Source organism: Lycorma delicatula, chromosome 6, assembly GCF_047948215.1.
Source record: "Lycorma delicatula isolate Av1 chromosome 6, ASM4794821v1, whole genome shotgun sequence".
In the NCBI taxonomy this organism is placed as follows: Eukaryota; Metazoa; Arthropoda; class Insecta; order Hemiptera; family Fulgoridae; genus Lycorma; species Lycorma delicatula.
The window spans coordinates 44,232,769-44,253,591 of record NC_134460.1 but is presented as its reverse complement, the minus strand read 5'-3'; the positions used below and the strand labels follow the sequence as shown (position 1 = coordinate 44,253,591).

Sequence of the window (20,823 nt, the reverse complement as noted above, 5' to 3'; positions counted from 1 at the left end):
TTAAACGCAGTACACTGGTATGTACAGCTCTAAAAACTGAATTCTGGGTGAGATAGTAAACTACCCTTATCTACTTTGATGTGCTGAATATTTTTTCTCGTCAACTGTTTTTTTCTTCTGCCTTAAAATTAGTTATTGAATGAGGATCAGACTCTGCTAGGTTCTTCATGCTAATGAATCTTGATATACATGGTGAGAATGCTACATTCTTAAGAGCTGGTGCATCCTCAGAAATTGCTAGGAAATTAGGGGAGACAACCTGTAAACTCTGTTCTAATAAAGAAAGCTTGCTAATTTAAAAATAAAAACTAAATACATGATCAGTTTGATTTATTGTGTTCGTTAAGTAGTAGAGTGACCTTCTCGATTCTAAGATATGTTGTGAAAATAATAAAGTCTGAAAACATTAAGAAAAAATATTTATTTAATCGGAATAGTTCCAATCACGGAAACAAGAACAATCATGCTGTCTGGAGCAATTATACCTGCAGATGTTTAAAATTCTTTTCCATCAAAACATTTACTGAATGTAAGAAACTAACATAAATAATTTAGAAAAATTATTTTGTTACAATGGGCGGCTGAAACGCATACTGGAAGTTATGTAACGGAAAATCAAAATGTTGCACAACGCGACATACACTGCCATCTTGTAGTTTTATCTCCCTACTAGAAACATTTCAAAACTTGTTCACCCACACCCTCTCATTTTATGTCAGTTACCATTGTTAAGGAATCTAGTATGCCTGTTATGGGAACACATCTAAAACAATGTGTAGTAATAGAATTTTTAACAGTGGAAAAAGTGAATGCTATTATTGCACACTGTCATCTAAAAGTCATTTATGGTAATGAAACTGTTCATCGAAGTACTATAAGTAGATTGGCAATAAATTTACTGGACAATAAAAGCAAATGTTGGGAAAAACCTGACAGTAATAGATCAGTTTCTGTGACTGATGAGAAGCACCAGAAGGAGATGGAAATACCTCCTTTTAGGTTAAAACACCATACGAGTTTTAACCTAAAAGATGTTGTGTTCGACAACGCATGGAGCCAATCATTTTTCCGTATGATAATACTCAGTTGCAGACATCACATGCAACTTTACAAGATTCAAATTTCAACTTTACAAAGAGTTGTAAAGTTGAAATTTGAAACTACACCATTCATACTCACCAGATTTGACACCAGAAACTTTCACATTTTCCGCAATTAAAGGGGGTTATGAAGGGTATTCTTTTCATCACAAAAGATGATCTGAAGGATGCAGTGGGATCGAGGATCAAGAAAAAACCGTCAGCATCCTTCTTTGATGAAATGAGAAAACTGTTATAACTGGAACGTGTACGTGTAAATGGTGACCACATGGAAAAATATAATGAGTTTTTGTAGCAAATAAAGTGTACTTTTATGCCAAATTTATTTCAGCTGACTACCTCATTTTACTTGTGAGTTATGAACGACAGTAAATTACATTTTACCCATAGCTTTTAAGTTTAAACAGAAACCAGTTAAAAATAGATATTTAAAAATTTGCTAAAAATTATGTTTTGTTCATTTTCAGTTGGTATGAAATACTATTAGTTTGATCTTATGCTAGCAAGGAATGGGATAAAATTACTTTTAGTTTTCATGTTTTGAAGTAATTCACAAATAAATTTTTGCAATAAATATTTAATTTGTTTTTCACTTAACAGACTTTTATGTACAATATTAATTGAATGAATCTCATTAATGGGAAAACAGAATAGAAATGATAAAAACTATTTAATGCATATCAAATATATGGAAATATATTGTTTTAATGTTTCATTTACCCAAGTTACAAATGAAATATTATGAACAAAATATTATTTAAGTTAAACGTTCAATTGTTTAATTTTTATTGCTTGTCTATACAGTGTAAGAATTTTTGATTATTTAACTCATATAATCAGTTCATAATTATACACAGTTATTTATATATATTAACAAGACAGTAACCCAAGCAATATTTATTATTTTTGACAGTTTTATTACATAAATAATTGAGGTGAATTGTTCTTTACTGTGTGTACATACAATTCACAACTGATTAAACTACCACCGAGACCAAAATGACAAAGATTGAAGAAGCTATGATGTGAGGGCTGTAACACTGATATTAACAATAGAGGTGATGATGATTATCATCCCATCTGTGAAATCAAAAATGCTTTTTTTCAACAATGTAATTTTTATAGAAAACAATATGAGATGACAAAACTGTAACCTGTTAAACATGTGGGTAGAACAGTTTTACAATTATTATATAACTAAATAGATTAATTATAGTACAGTAAAATTACAGAAAGGTAGCAAAAATAATTAAAATATACTATTATAGTGAATGATAAGGTACTTAAGTAAATATGAAAACATGCTAAGTATGGTGCTGAGTAGGCATGAGATAAAAGCATGGATATTGATGGTAGTGAAAGTGTTAACATATAACACGCTTGATAATTTTCCCTCTAACTTTAGCGAACATGTCAGTTTTAGTTATTCTGTGAACTGTAAATTTACATTTGAGCTGAATTTAAAAATGATCATTAAAATAAAGTAAAAAATGGAATCATTGACTATAACTGATTGTATAATGTCTAGTGAAAATTAATTGTATTAGTTACATTATAAGACTATATCCAGCGAGACTCGACAGACATTACTGACTGATGACTAATAAGAAGTTGGTTCCACTGTATCCATCATAATATTTGGTAATTTTCAAATTTTTTAAATACAGTATATGTATAAATATGTATACGTAAAACAAATTTAATATAATACAAACAAAAAGCATGCATTGAGCAGTACTCAGCGATTGGGGTCTTAACACACAACATATTTCTTCCTAATACCTAGTGCCAGTTACCATTTTCAATTGGAAAATTTAAAGAAAAAGTACCATTTTCTCTCTAACACATAAGATCCGTACAACTAAATTTCGTAAAGAATGGAAAATGCATTCGGTCATATCTGTGACACAAACACCGCTAAAATGTGAAATTTCAAAAGGTTTATAACACAATCTTGATATTCTTAGTAAATAAGAAATTGCAAAATTCTAGATACTTCATGCAAATGGTAAATCACTACTAATTTTCTCAAAATATGTAGGAAAAACCCAATAAACCTATAAAGTTGATATCTGTGCACTTCATATTCTCTAATACAAAATAAAATGAATATTGAATGGTCTAAGAAAATCTGAAGTTATACTTAATAAACTAACCCTAAACCCTAACCCTAATAAACTAAACCCTTAGATGCTTAAGAAAAATAATATTACATGTACAAGCCTTTTTATTTTAACTGTTTAAGACTTTTTCAAGATTATGATTTTAGCAGACGAGTCACTTAAACAAAATGAATAAACACAGCAACAAGAATAAAAATCGAATGAGTGAATCTCATGATTCATTTAATTGTAGTAGTACAAACTGGAACTACAAATCTTAGCTAGGCAATGTTTACATGCTGATAACAAAACGTAATGTTACTCTTTATAACTCCATAGTAAGCATATCTTTTTTTCGGGTCTTGTGCAGTACTTTATCAATCATTTACCATAATTCATCCAAACTCTTACATTGATCCCTTATTCAAGTTATTGATTTTCTGAAAGGTCTAACCTTGCTAGATGTTGAGGATTCTGGAATCTGACGTGCTAGTACATTTTTGCTATCTACAAGGATGGCCTGCCTATACAGTGACAAGGATTTTGTTTCCTGTCCACTGACAACAAAAAATCTAATCACTGAACTGCATGTCTAGGAAAGCCATGCCCAAATGTTGAGAGAAGTTTCCTAATCCCAAAAATTATAAGCATTTTACTGATACATGAATTATGAGGGAAGGATGGATGTGATTGTCTCCGACGTAATACCACAACTCACACGGGACTGTATCTAAAGATACAGTCCCGTGTGAATACTTTTTGGATTGAATCTTTCAATCCAAAAAGATTCCAAAATCTGTTAAGTTTTGAATTTTCTATACTTTTTGAAAACTTCCTTTTAAATTTTTTATTTATCTATAGTAAATATTTCTATTAAACAATATTATTCTATATTCTAGATAATTTTGTTTTATATACATTCTATATTCATTAACATATTTCATCTCCTTAAATAAATCTTTTAACTATATAAAAGCTAAACTAGCAAATTGTTTCTACAAGTACCAGATTTTAATTATATCCAGATAGGTCCACCAGTGAAAATTTCAAAACATATTTTGTATGCAAACTGTTTTAAGTTTTATTTGCTATCTCATGAAATATTTTACAAAAATTCATCCACAGCATGAAAAAAATGATGAAAAACAGCTGTCACTAAGATAGAGGAAGGAATTTCCCAATTTTGACATTTAAAGGTTTCCCAATTTTAAAGGTTTCTGCGAAAGTTATATGTAATTATTTCCCTTAATCTTCATCACTTAAAATATTTTGCTAAAATATATGCTGAGGTTCTAAATTAAAAAACTCTTTACTGAAAGAGAAGAGGGTTTAATTTTCTGCTCTATTTTAATTCTGTTCTAAATGTATCCTATGATGAATAAATAAAGTATGATTAAATAAAAAAAATATTATTTCTGTTGAATATTTCTTATTTCTGTTGTTGAATATTTAAAATGAAGAAACAGGAAACATAGTTAAGATTTTAATTGGACAAAATATCTAGTTAAAATAAGATTAGTTTTCAAGCTTCATTAAATTCTTTTTTTCTTTTTTTTTGTTCGTGTGTAACCCTGTACGAACAATAAACAAACAGAAATCAAGAAAATAGGCATAAATGAAAACATTACAACAAAATCCGTTTTGCTTACGTTTTGTATAGGACACAAAGATAACATATACCAATAAAATGCACCATAGCAATTACTTAACAACATAACTTTAATTATTAGTATATACATGTGACAAAAAAAAATGGAACTTTTGAAATGTGTAGTGGCAGCGATAATTTGGAAGGAGCAGAGAAGGAGTTTGGATGGCATTACAATTTAGGGCGTGTTCCATCCAAAGACATAAAAAACATGTAAAAACTTTGAAGAGACTGGATTGGCTCTGAAAAAGAAACTGACATGTCAACCAAGAAGTGTTTGTACACCACATAAAATTGAGACTGTACGTTTCAGTCGTACAGAGCCCATGGAGTTCAATTCGTAAACAAGCAGCTGTGAAAATCTTAGTAAAATCAATCATACAGTTTCTTGTATTTTAAATGAACATCAATACAAACAAACATAAATATCAACAATCTGAATTTTATATATTACGGTAAACATTAACAAGGACAACGAATTTCTGGAAAGCTGTGGATGTCAGATGAGGCAAACTTTAATCTCACAGGTTATGTGAATAAGCAGAACAGACAACAACCCCAATGAAGTTCATGAACATCCTTTACACAGCATCAGTATGGTGTGCAGTTTTGTTACATGGGGTCATTGGACCATACTTTTTCAAAAATAAGGAGCAAATCACAACTGTCACTTTGGATAGGTATGTTCACGTCATCTTTTGATCACATTTGTTCACCTGCACTGAACAATTCCCACACCAGTACAAAGCCTGATTTCAACATGATGGTACAACATCACACACTGCAATGAAATCAATGGCAGCTACACAAAAATTATTCGGTAACTGTGTTATGTCAAGATTTGGTGACATTCCCCAGCCGCCAAGATCACCGGTTTTGTCAGTTTGTGATTTTTTCTTGTGGGGGATATCCAAAGACACTGGATGAATTGAAATAAGCAATTCAAGACAAAATTCATGGCATCTCACCTGAGATGTTGCAGCGAGCAATGGGGAACTTCAATGGCAGATTGGTATAGCACATAAAAGAGGAAGATGTATTACATACCTAACATAATTTTCAAAAACTGATATTAGGTATTTTGATAATTTGATATTTTATATGTATTATATTTTTTAATCGTAATGTTAAGTCTCTGTCAATAAATTTTTTTGTTGCATTTTTCAAATGTACAATATATAAACAGCTGTTGTATAAATAGTAAAATCAATTACATAGTTTCTGGAGTTTTAAGTAAACATCAATACAAACAAACATAAATATCAACAATCTGGATTTTATACACCATTGTCTGGTATTCTGTCTGGTGGTAGGTTTCTTATGCCATGCTGTCTCCATTCATTTCTGTTCCAAGCCTTCTCGGTTGTTCCCTAATCCAATCTTAACCTCAAGTTCAACCTTCTTCATCCTGTCTCTTTTTCTGTTTAGCCTCTGGAACCACTGTAAGGTATTACTTCAGAGAATGAATGAGGCTGATATGTATGAATGTAAATGAAGTGTAGTATTGTACAGTCTAAGGTCAACCATTCCTGAGATGTGTGGTTAATTGAAACACAACTACCAAAGAACACTGGTATCCACGATCTAGTATTCAAATCTATATAAAAGTAACTGCCTTTATTATTCTTTTCTTATTATTATTATTTCTTTTTCATTCTTGCTTCCCTTCTCCTTCTACTGACCCTTCCAGTAGTTGTCAAGCTTCTACTTCCTCTAACCACATACTCTAACTAATTTCTTTTTTTTCTAACTAGTTTCCTTTTCTTTTTTGTACTTCCTGCATAAGTGCTCTTTCTTCTTTAATCCTGTTCATTACTTCCTCATTTCTCACTTTATCGGTCTATCTTACTTTCTACATATCCATATTTCAAAAGCCTCAATCCAGTTCCTTTCCCTCTTCCTTATCAGTCATGCTTCACTATCATATAACAAGACACTTAATTTCGCTAACCTCTTCTTAAACTCTATGTAGAGAGTTTTACTAAATAGTAATTTCCTCTTCTGATTTTACACATGTTAGTTTTTGTTATCCTATACTTATTCCTTCTTCTCTTTCTTCTGATATATTCCTTATCATATCTTCAATATAAATGTTGAGCAGCATAAGTTAGAGGCAGCATTTATGTCTAATACCTCAATCTAGACCCACCGAGACAGTCATACTCTAATTTACTTTCATTGCTGCTTGTCTAATAAGATATTCTTTAATTAACTTTCTGCCTTTACATTCTACTTTTTCTCTTTAAGAATCTCCATCATTTCCTTGCATTTGACTATTCAACATCTTCTCTAAATCTACGAAACAATCATTTCTCTTCCTCTCTCTAAATAACTCAATGAATCTCTGGTTCCTTTCCCTTTCCTGAACCCAAACTATTCCTCATTTACATCTCCTTCCCCCACTGTAACCAACCTCTGGTTTAGGACTCTTTAAAAATATTTTAATGGTATGTACTACTAAAGTTATTATTGTGTGATCTGTTCACTTTCTGGTATGAGTTTTCTTTGCAAATAGTATCATTAGTACTTCAATCTATTCTCCTATAAGGTATATCCAATTACAAAATTCAAGTGTATCTTTCACTCCTCCTTCATTAAGAATTTATAAAATTCTACGGGAAGTTCATCTACTCAGTCAATTTTTTATTCTTCATTTTTAAAATTTTTTTCTGTACTTCACATTTTAATATCTTCTTCAGCTAAACTCCGTTTCTTTTCTATGTTTAGTTTCTTAGGTTTCTCATTTGTCATGTACAGATCCTCTACACTATTCGTTCCATCTTTCTGTTACTTCTTTCCCCTCATGTAGCATATACCATCCTTACCTGCTATTTCTCTCATTTTACCATTCCCTTTCCATTTATCTCATGTAATGTTCCTATACATTCACCTTCCTATACATCACATTATACTGTTCTTTCTTTTATAGATTTTAACATCATTAGGTTTTTGCACTTTCTTTAACTTATAGTTTAATTTGCAATATATCAATCTTTATTTTCTCCCATCTTATTTTTATACCACTTTCTTTCTTCCGATTTGTATATATATATATATATATATATATATATATATATACATTCATTTTCATAAACCCCCAACATTGCTCAACACAGAGAGGTACTATCACATTTAAATTAACAAATTATTTATTTATATGTTATTTTGTGTTCTTTATTTATCAAATTAAAAACTTTTTGTAACTTAAATGTACTAAAGTTTTTAAATTTATTTTCAATTTACAAAAACTAAACTTTTCATTTACTAACTGCTTATTATTATTTTCTTCTATGTTTAGTAATTTCGCAGCGAATTCTGCTTTATCTAAAATTCATGTTTTTTTTTAATCTGACTTTCCATATTTATATATACATATATATACTCTAATGAAGCAGAGATCTTTGTGAAATCTCTAAAAGTACAGGAAAATAAAAAAATGATAAGCAAGAAGTAAATAAAAAAATTAAATTTTATAAATAACTATAGTCTACAGCTAGGTCGCAATTTACTATTAATTTTCCACTCAATTTTTTCTCCTGTAACTTTTTTTATTTAGCTGTCATTACTTTTTATTTGTTTATATACTGTATAAAGTTATTTTTGGTACCTTACTGATTTAGTAGCATTAAAGTTTTATATCCTAAAGCTTGGATGATTTTATTACTGACGGCTAATAAAATAAATCTGTATTTCATATAATAAATCAAAAATTATTTTCATATCAAGAAGAGCCAAATTATGATACTATAAAACAGTAATCCTTCCAGAAACTTTATATGATTCAGAAACACTATAAAAATTACTTAGCAAATATATAGCAAAGTTGAAAAAAGAATCCTCAGAAAAATATATGGTCTGAAATTTAAGGATGGATGCATGTACCATCTAAACAACTAAAAAAAATGGAAGCTCTATATCAAGAAATAAAAATTATTGAAACAATGAAGAAAAGAAGGACAAAAGTCGATGAGCATTTATTCAGAATGAACAATAACATTTTTAATTTCACAGATAAAGATCATGTTTAATTTTATTAATGAAAAAAAATCAAAAACAAATTGGTACAAACAGGATGAAAATGAACTCGAGGAACTAAAGATAAACAAAGTTTTACACATGAGATACATTTTGGAAATTGGCTGATGAATCTAAGTTTCAAGAGAAAAAAAAACAAAACCTAAAAGACATCTCGTGGAACAAAGAAACAACTAGAGATAACGAGGAAGTTTTGCTGAAAAAACTGCCAAATTATGTAAATGTGGTCTAAAGGTGGCCTAATTGAAGGAAAAAAACATAAAAAGTAACAATCTTAGTAATTAATATATATAATGTATTATAATGCATAGTGCATGATGTGCAGGACACAGTCCTAAAAATATTTCATTCTCCAGCAGGTAATATAGTGTTTTTCATGGACCCAAGAAAAAAAATGATTTTTTTTTGTTGACAATATTAGCATTTATGCAAGGATAAATAAAATATTTAGAATGTCAAATGGGATGCTAAATAATAGCAGAGAATATGTAAAAGAGCATTAAATATCAATATTTACTTTCTATTCCTCAGTTAAAACTCTAACTTAAAAAAAAAAAATATATATATAAGAGTAATACATACATCTTGTTAACTGTAAATAAAATAACAAAAAATTAAGTTTTACTGGATTGAATAAAATTACAATTATCTTACCTTGCATTCTGAAATGTTGCAGAAGGAGAAGTTCCAACAGCTGCAAATCCAACTCCAACAACAATGCCTTCTGGAATATTATGTACAGTTATAGCAATCAAAAGAAGTAAAATACGTTTCCACTGTTTTCTAGCATCTACATTATTACCTAAATCGACATTTTTTACACTATTGTTGAAAGTCTGTTGAAGATTACCATCAGTTAATGCATTTGTTTTACGCCGCTTCATCGGATTGAATTCAGCACGATAACAATCTGAAAATAAGAAAAACACAGACCATTTATTGAAAATTGAATATAATAATAATTATTAATAATTTAAGAATAAAGATCACTTTTTTCAATTCGGCTAAAAATTATAATAAAAAAATGAATGTACAGTAATTTAAAGTTTAACAAAGAAACGTAAAAAACAAAATAAATAAAACATACAAAAATTATTCATTCACTATATAATATTTACATGTTCGTGGCATTTAAATGTTATTTCATTCAAATCATACAAAAACAATGTTGAAATTAATCATCCAGAAAAATTTACAGTTTTAGATTTATTTAAATAATTTATCTATTCACAACATTCATATATTTAACTACAAACTTTTTTTTTTTAATAATGATGATAAAATACCAGAGACCATTGCTGGGAATCAAACTTAGGACCAATCGATGAAAAGATGCAATCGACTACCAGACCAATTAGTCAGTGTAATTGAATGATGCACTTTACTGAATTTGGAGAAAAGATTATAACTGTGCTACTCTTTTGATGAATATCAATTAAAATGAAAAAGACAATTAAGCTAAATAATAAGATGGCATAAAAATAATTATGGAATATATGTTTTGGCATAAGTATTACGTAAAATCAAATGTTTGACAAAACGTAATTTACGACGATAAGAAAAAATGTAATAGAATAAATCAGTTAAAGAAAAAGAAAATTAAGACCATCATAGGCAGAAAGAAAGAATAAAACATAAAATATAATTACAAAATATACTGTTCTTCACAAATGCAGAAAAATTATTTTTGGAACTAATAATAAGTGTATTATCTGTATGAGTTTGGAAGCTAGATAATCAGTTTTCCAAATTGATAAATCATAAAATACTGAAAGTAAAAGCCATTAAAAAGAGTGACATAATTCAGGAACTCCTTCTAAACCAAAGAAAGTAATGCAAATCTCTGACTACACGCAAAGTGTGGGAAGATATTTTCCTGGTCCAATAAAGGCTCTTACTTATTGATTTCTCAGCAGCTGAAAATCAATAAATCCGCAACCAGTTTCATTGTGCAATAAAAAAATAACAAGTGATGTTAACTACAGACAAGCAGCAATGTTTATTTCATGAATAGGCTTACTTCTATCAGGATGCAAACTCAAGTACTACATAAAAAATGTTATAAGTGTTTGAAAACCTTCCATATAGTTCAGATTTGTTCCTAGGTGATTTTCATTTAATTATTTATTTTATAAACTAAAAGGACTTTTGTATAACAATTATTTTAAAAGTGACTACGAGTTGTAAAATATTGTCACCGAGTGGGTGACAAAACTAGGAGCAGATTTCTATAATAAAACAATAGGAAAAACTAATTTCACAAAATTAGTTCAAATCTACAATAAAAATAAAGGAAATTTTATTACAAATATAAAATAAATATTTTAAAAAAATTATTACTTCTTTTAAATTTAATAATTTAATACAGCTAGAAAATCGTTACTCTTTCAGTTAGTTGATTATAAAATATTAATTTATTACAGAATGCATAAAAAATGTATTTAATTTGTTTTCATAAAAAGAAAAGCTTAACTCAGAATTAAATTATAAAATAACTGAAAAAACCTAACAAACAAAAAGGCAGACACAGTCATACTTAAAAAATTTTTATTATTGAAGGATACGGGATATATTAAAAAAAAATACTTTTAGGAAAGACTTTCACCATAACTTTATGTTAATCCAACTTTATTAAAAATAAATAACAACAGGGCAATATATTTCATTTTAAAGTAAAATTTTTTTTTAGTCACTAATTTTGGCTTCAAATTGCTTTTTAATCAACTTATTTTGCAATTTTCCTCCTAACGTTGAAAAAACATCATGAGTATGCTGTATAGATTAATGTTGCATATAAATGAAAACTGAATAGATGAATATTTAAAAATGTAGAAGCTATTAGTCAGTTGTAATGTTTTAGGTATACTTTAGGATATAATGTTTAAAGAAATTTAATAATTTATACTTTTTAAATTCTATAAAAGCATAAAAAGCTTGTATTCTTACTACAATGAGTCGACAAATGTTTACAACACTTGATAAAATAAGATTCTACAACGAAATACAAAACGATAATGAAATATAAAACAGCTGAATTTAACCACATAATGGCAATATTAAGGAAAAATCTGATGTGGGCACCAAATGACTTGCTTATACGCCTATTAAATTACATATACACATTTTTTTTAAATGAAAAGTACATAAAAAAATTTTATTTCACTAATAACTTCTGATTTTCTTTCATATTTTTTTTTATACTGTTATTATTGAAGTATTATTTGTTGTAAAGATTCTTTTACAATCAGAGTTTAATACTATTAATAAGTCAATGTATTTAAATTACAAAAGAAAGTCAGATTTGAATTAATGTCCCTTCCCCTTGTAAGATTCAAATATTTCATTAATTAAAATTTTATTTGGCTATAACTTAGGAACCAATGAAAATAAGTACCACTTATGATATATCATGAAAAGCTCTCAATAAGCTCTTATTACTGTAGTTAAGAAAAAGTTCAAAATCCAAATTTTTTGAATTTTATACGGTTTTGGACATTTTTAGTCAAGTCGACTGCTACCAAAAGGGGAGGATGCTACAACAGTCCTACATCCAAAATTTCAACATCCTATGGTTAATCGTTTTTGAGTTATGCGAGATACATATGTACCTACGTATGTACAGATGTCATACCAAAAATAGTCAAAATGGATTCAGGGATGGTCAAAATGGATATTACCGCTGAAATCTGAAAAATGAAATTTTTTGTGATTACAATACTTCCTTTTCTTCATACAAGGAATAAACATAATAATAATGACTAATAATTAAAAATAAAATACACAAATGATTCTAGTTAAAATAGTCTTAAATAATATAAACAAGATCACATTGGAACTTCTAAAACTTATTTAATCATTAAAAAACAAATTAATTACTTCAAGTTCACTATTAAAAATATTTAACAAACAGTAAATAAGATTAAATTAAGCAATAAAAGGTCATGAACGAACTTCATCTTTATAATGACAAAGTAGGATCATAAAATTGTTATCTTTATTTGTAACCTAGCATACAGAAACAAATAGCGAGCTACAAAGAAAATATAGATTATTAACAATTATCAATGTATAATTATTTCTCTCAAAATCTTTTTAGAGTTAATATTCAGCAACTTCTTTAATGTAGTTTCTGGCAGCAATGTTACAATATTAAAAGTTAGGAAAAAACCCTTAAGTATGTGATTGAATAGTAAATTGGTAAATTTGAATTTGTGATTGAATGATTGAATGGTAAATTTCTAATATTTTCATAAAATACTAAATCTTCATCTTATGTACTACGTATCAAAATTGCATGTTACAGTAAATGTTTAGATGCGTGTGTCCAGTTTGAATGAAATGATTTGCTAAAGTTTATTACATTGCTGTCGACAGTGACTGTATGAATTCATTATATATGTATGCATTCAGATTGCACACTAGTATTTAGTACATTCAGTTCAGTTAAATTTGCATACTCCTGGTTACTGAGTTTGTCAAAATGTGTTTTTAATTTTCTATATGATACTGTATATTCCATTCATTGCTTTACAAAAAAACAATAACCTTCTTTCCTGAAAATGCCAGAAATTTGGGCAACTTTTCAGTATATATGAGGTAATGTTATATGTATATTTAATATCATCGGATGTTTTTCTTGATTAATAAAATAAACAGATAATCAACAACATATACATACAGAGACATAAAAGTAGTACACACAAGAGATCAGTTTTTGCAAATTGCTTCCTAGAAATAGGGCATACAAAACATTAACTGCAACAAACAAATTTTTACAAGCAATACATAGAAAAAAACAAACATTTCAATACATATTACAAATGTGGAATTTATAAACAAAATTTTGTAAAAAACTATCAAATGAAGAAAAATAAAGCCAGGTTGATTATCTAATTATAATTTTCTATCTTTTCTGATATGGATGCCATTAACACTGGAATCTTACTTAAAGGTATTGATAATTAGTTAAATTTTTCAAAAACATGGCACTGTTGGTATATAAAATTAGTTATAATATAAAAATCAACCTTACCAACAATTTATATTATATTCCTAGTGCTTGGTCATTCGAACAAACTCAGGCAAAACATTTTTCGTAATTTAAAACATAACTTAAAGATATAAAATATTAAAACCATAAAAGTTGTCATTATATAAAAATAATTACATCAGTTCAGTAAGAGTGTCTCAATTATCTAACAACTGTCAAATAACAATAACTGACAAACAACTGTCTAACAACTGAGACACCTACTGAACTGACATAATTATTTTTATATAATGACAACCAGTTGTTATGCTTTTAATATTTTATAATATCCTTAATTTATGTTTTAAATTATGAAAAAGTTTTCTTCTGAGGATGGTTGAATGACTGAAAGCGCTAGGGATATAATATAAATTGTGGGTAGGTTGATTTTTATTTTTACATTATAACTATTGATAATTAGCTCTAAAATTAGTTTGTAAGATCTAATCTAAAACCGATTACTTATAAATTTTATTAATTTTAGAATGATCTCATTGTTCATCATGCTGATCAACAAATCATTGTGAAACATAAAGAGATAAATATACTGACTTATAGTTAATTCTTCATGATGTTATAGTAACTTGAGCTAAGAAAGTCTTTCAAATAAAAATGATAAGTAAACCGTTTCCTAAGTACAATGCAAGGGTTTGTTTTGATTAGCTTCAAGCTTATGGAATCTAAGCTCATCACGTAATACATAACAAGCTAAGTTTGATGTCATATGTAACATGACATTAAACTTAGCTCTGTGTTAATGTCGGGCTGTACAACTTTCCAAAATAAAACAAAATGAAAAATTTAATGTTTTTATAACAAGAGTAAAAAAAATTCAGCCAAATATCAGCAGATGTGAGAATGGATTAAGAGGTAATGGAAGGAAAGAGAGATAAATAGGCTGAAAAAAGTTATTCTATAAAATGTAAACTCAAAGAATAAGAATGGTACAAGTGATAAATTAAAACAATGCAAGAAAATATGGAAAAATATGGGACAAATAGTAAAAATGATCAGGTATTATGGAACATAACAAAAAAATAATACAGATGACAAGACAAGAAAAGATACCAAACTTTTCCGAAATTGAATCACAGTGACGTCATTGCACAAAATAATGAGTATAAAAAAATATATATTGTACTCAGTAATTTATTTTTGAGTCGCTTATTATTTGACTACTGGTTTGAAGCTACTCTCCATTCCTTTCTGTTCTGTGTTAATATTTTAACCACAACATAATTACTACATGTAACTACTGGGCTATCTGTTTTAAAAATTTCAATATTTTTGTCTTATACAATTTTTCCCCTATAATTTATTCTAGATATCTATCAGACATGTGATCCACCAACCTAATTTGCCTGTAAAAGATTCTGCCACAAACGTCTTTCCTCCTCATCTTAAGAGCTCTCCTTTTAATACTTTATCAGCCAAGCTGATTATCAATATCTTCCTGTAACACTCAATTTTTAAAGGCCTCTATTTATTCTAGTTTCTGCTTTTTCTACCAAACATATTTCACTATTATATGTGGTACTACAAAGAAATATTTTTAAGAAAATCAATCTTTTAAATACTCAGATCTATATTTAACAATACTTCTTTTCTGCGTAAAAGCTGTACTTGCTTGTGCCTGTCTATTTTTTATCTATAACCATTCTTCTGTTCATTTTTTGTAATTGTACTCAATAAATTACAAAAATTTGTAACTTCTGGAATATTACATTCACCGATTTAATATTTAATTATACTTTGCTTAATATTTACTTTCATTATCCGCCGCCTTTCTGTGACATATCACATTACCTTTGTTTCATTCTTATTTATTTTCAAATAGAATTTCTCTCCTTAGTTGCAATTATATAATCAATATTATGAACAAAAAAATGGTTAAGTGTGCCTTACAACAGACAGCATTAAGTACATGTGTTCAGAGGATGATGTGTATGAGTGTAAGTGAAGTGTAGTCTTGTAGTCTCAGGTCGACCATTTCTGAGATGTGTGTTAATTGAAACCCAACCACCAAAGAACACCAATATTCATGATCTAGTATTCAAATCCGTATAAAAGTAAAACTACCTTTACTAGGATTTGAACATTAGAACTCTTGACTTCGAAATCAGCTGATTTGCGAAGACACGTTGTTCACTATTAGAACAACTCGGTGGGATTACATGTGATAACCTGCTACATGGCATATACACTCTAAATTTAATTAAATTTAAAAATTTTAATTTTTTTGTTACATTAATTTAAAATTTTAATCGGTCATTTATTATATTTTCAATATTATTTTTTGTTATTATGCATAATTTTTCAAGAGTACGACATTTAATCTGTTATCATTAGCTCCTAATATTATCATATCTTCTATTTAAAAAAAAATGTGCTTTTAGTTTTAATGTATATCTCATTTACGTTAAGTATATTTTGTTTTTTTTTTTAATTCTCTAATGATTAATGATAATTAATCTCTAGCTGTAAGATATGGTATAACTTGTGAACATGAGGTATGTATGACATTATTGTGCGTTATCCTTAAAACAGAACAGTGTCTGTATTATCTTCTCTGACTATTTTTCATGTATATTTTCACAGTATGTAAAAAATACTTCTGCTCAGGGGAAACTAGAAATGGGTAACCCATTGGAAAACTGGTTAAAATACTACACTGTAGTATATGAAATAACTGGTTCCATCATGGTCTGTATTATGATTCTATAACGTATACCAAAACCCTTTTGTTTTCAAAATCTCTCGAAAAATGCTTGATTTTTATACATGTCATTGGTGTACAGATTACTTACGTCAAAATACATTGAAAGTGGAGTCAACAGTAGTTTGGAAAAACTTAATGTTGTCGATAATTACTTGTTTTGTGTTTCAATAAATATGAGTTCTGAAGTATAATGTATTATCAATATAATATATATTATTATAATGATTCTATCCATATATCTAGGTTGTAGTATATAGTTGTAGGGCTGTGATGTATTTAATGAAAGACCTAAAAGGTTTATCTCATTTTTGGATTTTAAGCTGTACCATTAATGTAGGGGCTGCAGAATCAATTTGCGGTAATGTCTGTCACCCAAAAAATAAATAAAATTTGTACATAAACATAATTGTAATAACTACATTAATATGACACTGAATATACCAAATTGCACATTCATATACACATATAAAAGGCACAGATAAATACTAAATATAACATAATCAACATTTATAATAACCTCACAGAAAATAGATAAACACATATACAAATATTAGAACACAACATGCAAATTTTATACATAGCAACTAAAAGCTGTGAATTAAACACAATTGATAACTATAAAATATACAAACATACTACATCTAATTAAAGCAACTACTTAAATGAAAGAAACACAATACATATCAAATATACTATTTGACCTCATATTAAAGAGGTTTTAAGGCTGCATGCTATAAAGAAATTTTTCATAAAGATCAGAATTTAAAGAAGCAGTGCTCTTGAAGCATTTACGGTCAAATGTACAGGTGTGAAGTGTGATTATATCACAATTTATTATTTTTTTTTTTTTAATTTACTTTTTTTCTTTATAAATGACACTTATTAATGCTTAATCATTACCAACCCTTACCGAGCAGAATATTAATCTATTACGAGATGGCCATAGACCTCATTTCCCAGTTAATTTATAAATGTTTATGTAAAGAGTAAGAATAAAAATTTGAAATTAACGAACTTTTCACTGAGAGTTTATTATAAAAACAGTCAATTACTGTGTAACAGCCAACTAATAATGTAACTATAAATGACACATCTTCAACCAGTAATGCACTCCAACCATCTTGAAATCATTCGACTCATTGAGAAAAAACTAACATTGAATATGCTCTTCTGTAATGATAAATTAAATTAAAAAATAGTAATAAAAATATGATGGATGAAGTTTGTAGCCTAAATAAGTACAAATCTAAATAAAATCAAAAACTAAAGAAATTCAATACAATATTAACATAACAGGTTAAAAAAAGTGACTAAGCAATGATATGAATCTATTGCAGATGAATGGTAAAACTGGATTGAATTTTAAATTCAAATGAAACCGTATGTGTATAGAATTAAAGAATATATAGAAAACTGAAAAATTTCTAAGATCAAAACCATATAAACCACTAATTTTGTCCCATAGTTTACAGGACACAAATGTAAAACCACTAATTTATGTTCCAAGATTTTCAGTACAACCTCGTTTAATAAATATTAGTAGAAAAAAGAAATTTCATTACCCATACATTAAACAAAGAAAAATCATTCACAGATTTATGTTCATTGAATTTTCTTCTTTACTTTCACCAGCAAACATATTCTGAAATTAATTATGTTCTTTTTTAATGAGATTACCCTATAATGAGATTACCTTTTAATGAGATTATACTATACATATGAGCATTCTGTCTTATAGATTATAAAAATATAAACTGCTCAGTAAGGGTTCATGAATGTCGTAGAGGAACTATAAATCTACAAACCATTTGATCAAAACCAAAATTTCACTTAATTAAAAAAAAAAACTTTTACTAAAACAAGAATTTAAATATTTATTTATTTATTTTTTTTTTTGTCTGTTTGATGCTTATCACTTACAAACTTCAATTGGCAACTGATATATAAATGAATTCAAAAATATGAAGAAAATAATTTGATTAATTGTGGCCTATTAATAAGTAAAATTTAGAATATGAGATAAGTAATAAGCAATCCTTTTCATTTTTATATCACTCTGAAAAATGATCTCAGAAATAACTGACCTATGTTAGTTTCAACAGACAGTAAACAATTAGCGCCTTCATCAAAGCTTTCCGAGTCAACATCACTTTTTTTATGATATTTAATGTGAGATTTGTGTTTATTATCTGTAACAGACATAAAAAACTTTTTGAAGAGAAATAAATGTATGTTTTATTTGTATTTTTTTTCTTTAATAAAAAATATAATTTTAACACTAAAATTATTTAGTAAAAGTAAAAAAAAAAACATCAACTCCTTTAATATTAATTAACAAAAATATTGCAAATAAATAAATACCACTGAAAAAAAAAACAAGTTATATGTGTATTATTTTACGAAAAGCTTCAACAAATCAAACAATGAAAACTAAGAATTTATGTCAAATTAAAAATTTCAATAATGAAGTACAATCTGCAGAGTAAAGTGGTACATTTATACTGTTCTCTGAAAGACCTTATTGTTACTAAAATGACATTATTATTACAAAAATAAGGATAGTAATTGTAATACTAAGAAAATAACCACAATAAAAAAAAAGAAATTGTGTAACAAAATTTTAATACTATAATGTTATAGTTTAATACTATAATGTACAAAGCTAACATTTTTATTATATGTATATTCTAATAATTTTTGGAGACAGTTTCTCATTAATGGAATTTATACTTGATGCAAACAAATATAAGTTATATGAAAACAATGAACCTAAATAAATGATAAAATAAATTATTTAAAAAGGATATTAAAATTAAAATGTCAAAAAACAGAAAAGAATATTTGAACGTATGCAGTACAATTCAAAAAAAAGATGTATTTTTTACAAAATTCTTTACCTTGTTATGCTAGCATGTAACAGCATGCAAACAGGTTGTGGATAGAAGAAAGACAATTAATATGATAATGAGCAAATTTTTCAATAGCTATTATTATTATGAACTGAACCATATAAAATATTTACTTGTCATTCATCTTAGCTTCCTGACAAATTTTGAAGGCGACTTTTTCATTTTAATTTTATTATTAATTCTTACAACAAAAAAAAAGCTGACAAAAAGTTACATAACTTTCCCAGCTTCGCTCTTAAACAATTTTTTTTTTTCAAATACACCATAAAGTTTTTTAATATTACTGACTTTATTACTTAAAATTGATCAAATCAATTATAAATACAAATATTAAAATGAATCTAGTAAATTATTTTAGAAATTGATTTCTACAGCATGTTTCTAAAAGTTCTAGCAAAAATGTAGCAATGTTTATTTCATATAAAAATTAATATCCTGTTCATTCTCCTAAGTAAACATTGTTATTGAATTTTGTATTTTAAAATAAAATCTGTTTAATTAGATTAAAATAAAAGTAATGAAATGTAAATCTGGGTAACGCCTTACCTGCTTTTGTCTCTAGAAACTTAAAACAATATTATTAAGATTTCATTCACACAGATTTTTTGGCCAAATTTCGTGCTTTATAGTTAAACCAAGTTAAAGAAAGATATTAGGCAAAAATTATAAAACAATTATTTTAGGTATGGCCAGCCCATACCCCCTTGCCGGATTGGTGACAAAAATTGATAGCAATTAATTTTAAGAGACAAATATTTTTTCTAAGTTTCATGAGTTTTTAACAATCTGTTTTGGAACTCTAAAACAATTAAGCTAATTATCCCCATCCCTAAGTCCAACTGACTTACAATTACAGTACTATAAACAACTCAAATATTATTATTAACGTACTAAATTTTAAGTTCCTAAAATATCCCTGCAATAAATTAAAATCCCAGTAATTCCACCATCTTTTACAATTAAATTCAAAATTTAATGCCAATGCCCTATATATAGAAATATTTAGTCAAATTTTATGTTTTTATGTTTAGGTGATACATAAATATTTACCCAATAGAAGCCAACACACATATTTTCACATTTCAAAATTTTCCATGGTTTTTGTGTGTTTTTCAATTAGAAAGGATCACAGAAGAAATACAGAGCAGGAGGTAAGGAAATACAGAGATTTACAAAAACCCCCATGCCCAAAGTTTTGACCAATTAACATATTTTTTCTAATAGCTATAAAACTGCAGTGGGCTATTGTAGCTATTGCAAAGCAACTAAAAAGGGATATGT

The 20,823-nt window shown here is 27.6% G+C and overlaps 1 protein-coding gene across 4 annotated transcripts in view; it reads right to left on the bottom strand.

Annotated features, from left to right (window-relative positions):
• Positions 1-20,823, bottom strand: part of Zip48C (Zinc/iron regulated transporter-related protein 48C) — a 454,634-nt gene that overhangs the window by 380,673 nt on the left and 53,138 nt on the right. For 3 of the 4 annotated variants that reach the window (XR_012756805.1, XM_075369162.1, XM_075369161.1), the window contains exons 3-4: positions 18,718-18,822; positions 9,540-9,795 (exon numbers count right to left, since the gene is read on the bottom strand). Coding sequence is in view for 3 of the 4 variants with exons in the window: in XM_075369162.1 (XP_075225277.1) it covers positions 9,540-9,795; positions 18,718-18,822 (361 nt within the window). In the remaining variant the exon portion in view is untranslated. The remainder of the gene's footprint in view (positions 1-9,539; positions 9,796-18,717; positions 18,823-20,823) is intronic. The other variant, XM_075369163.1, reaches the window with a different exon arrangement.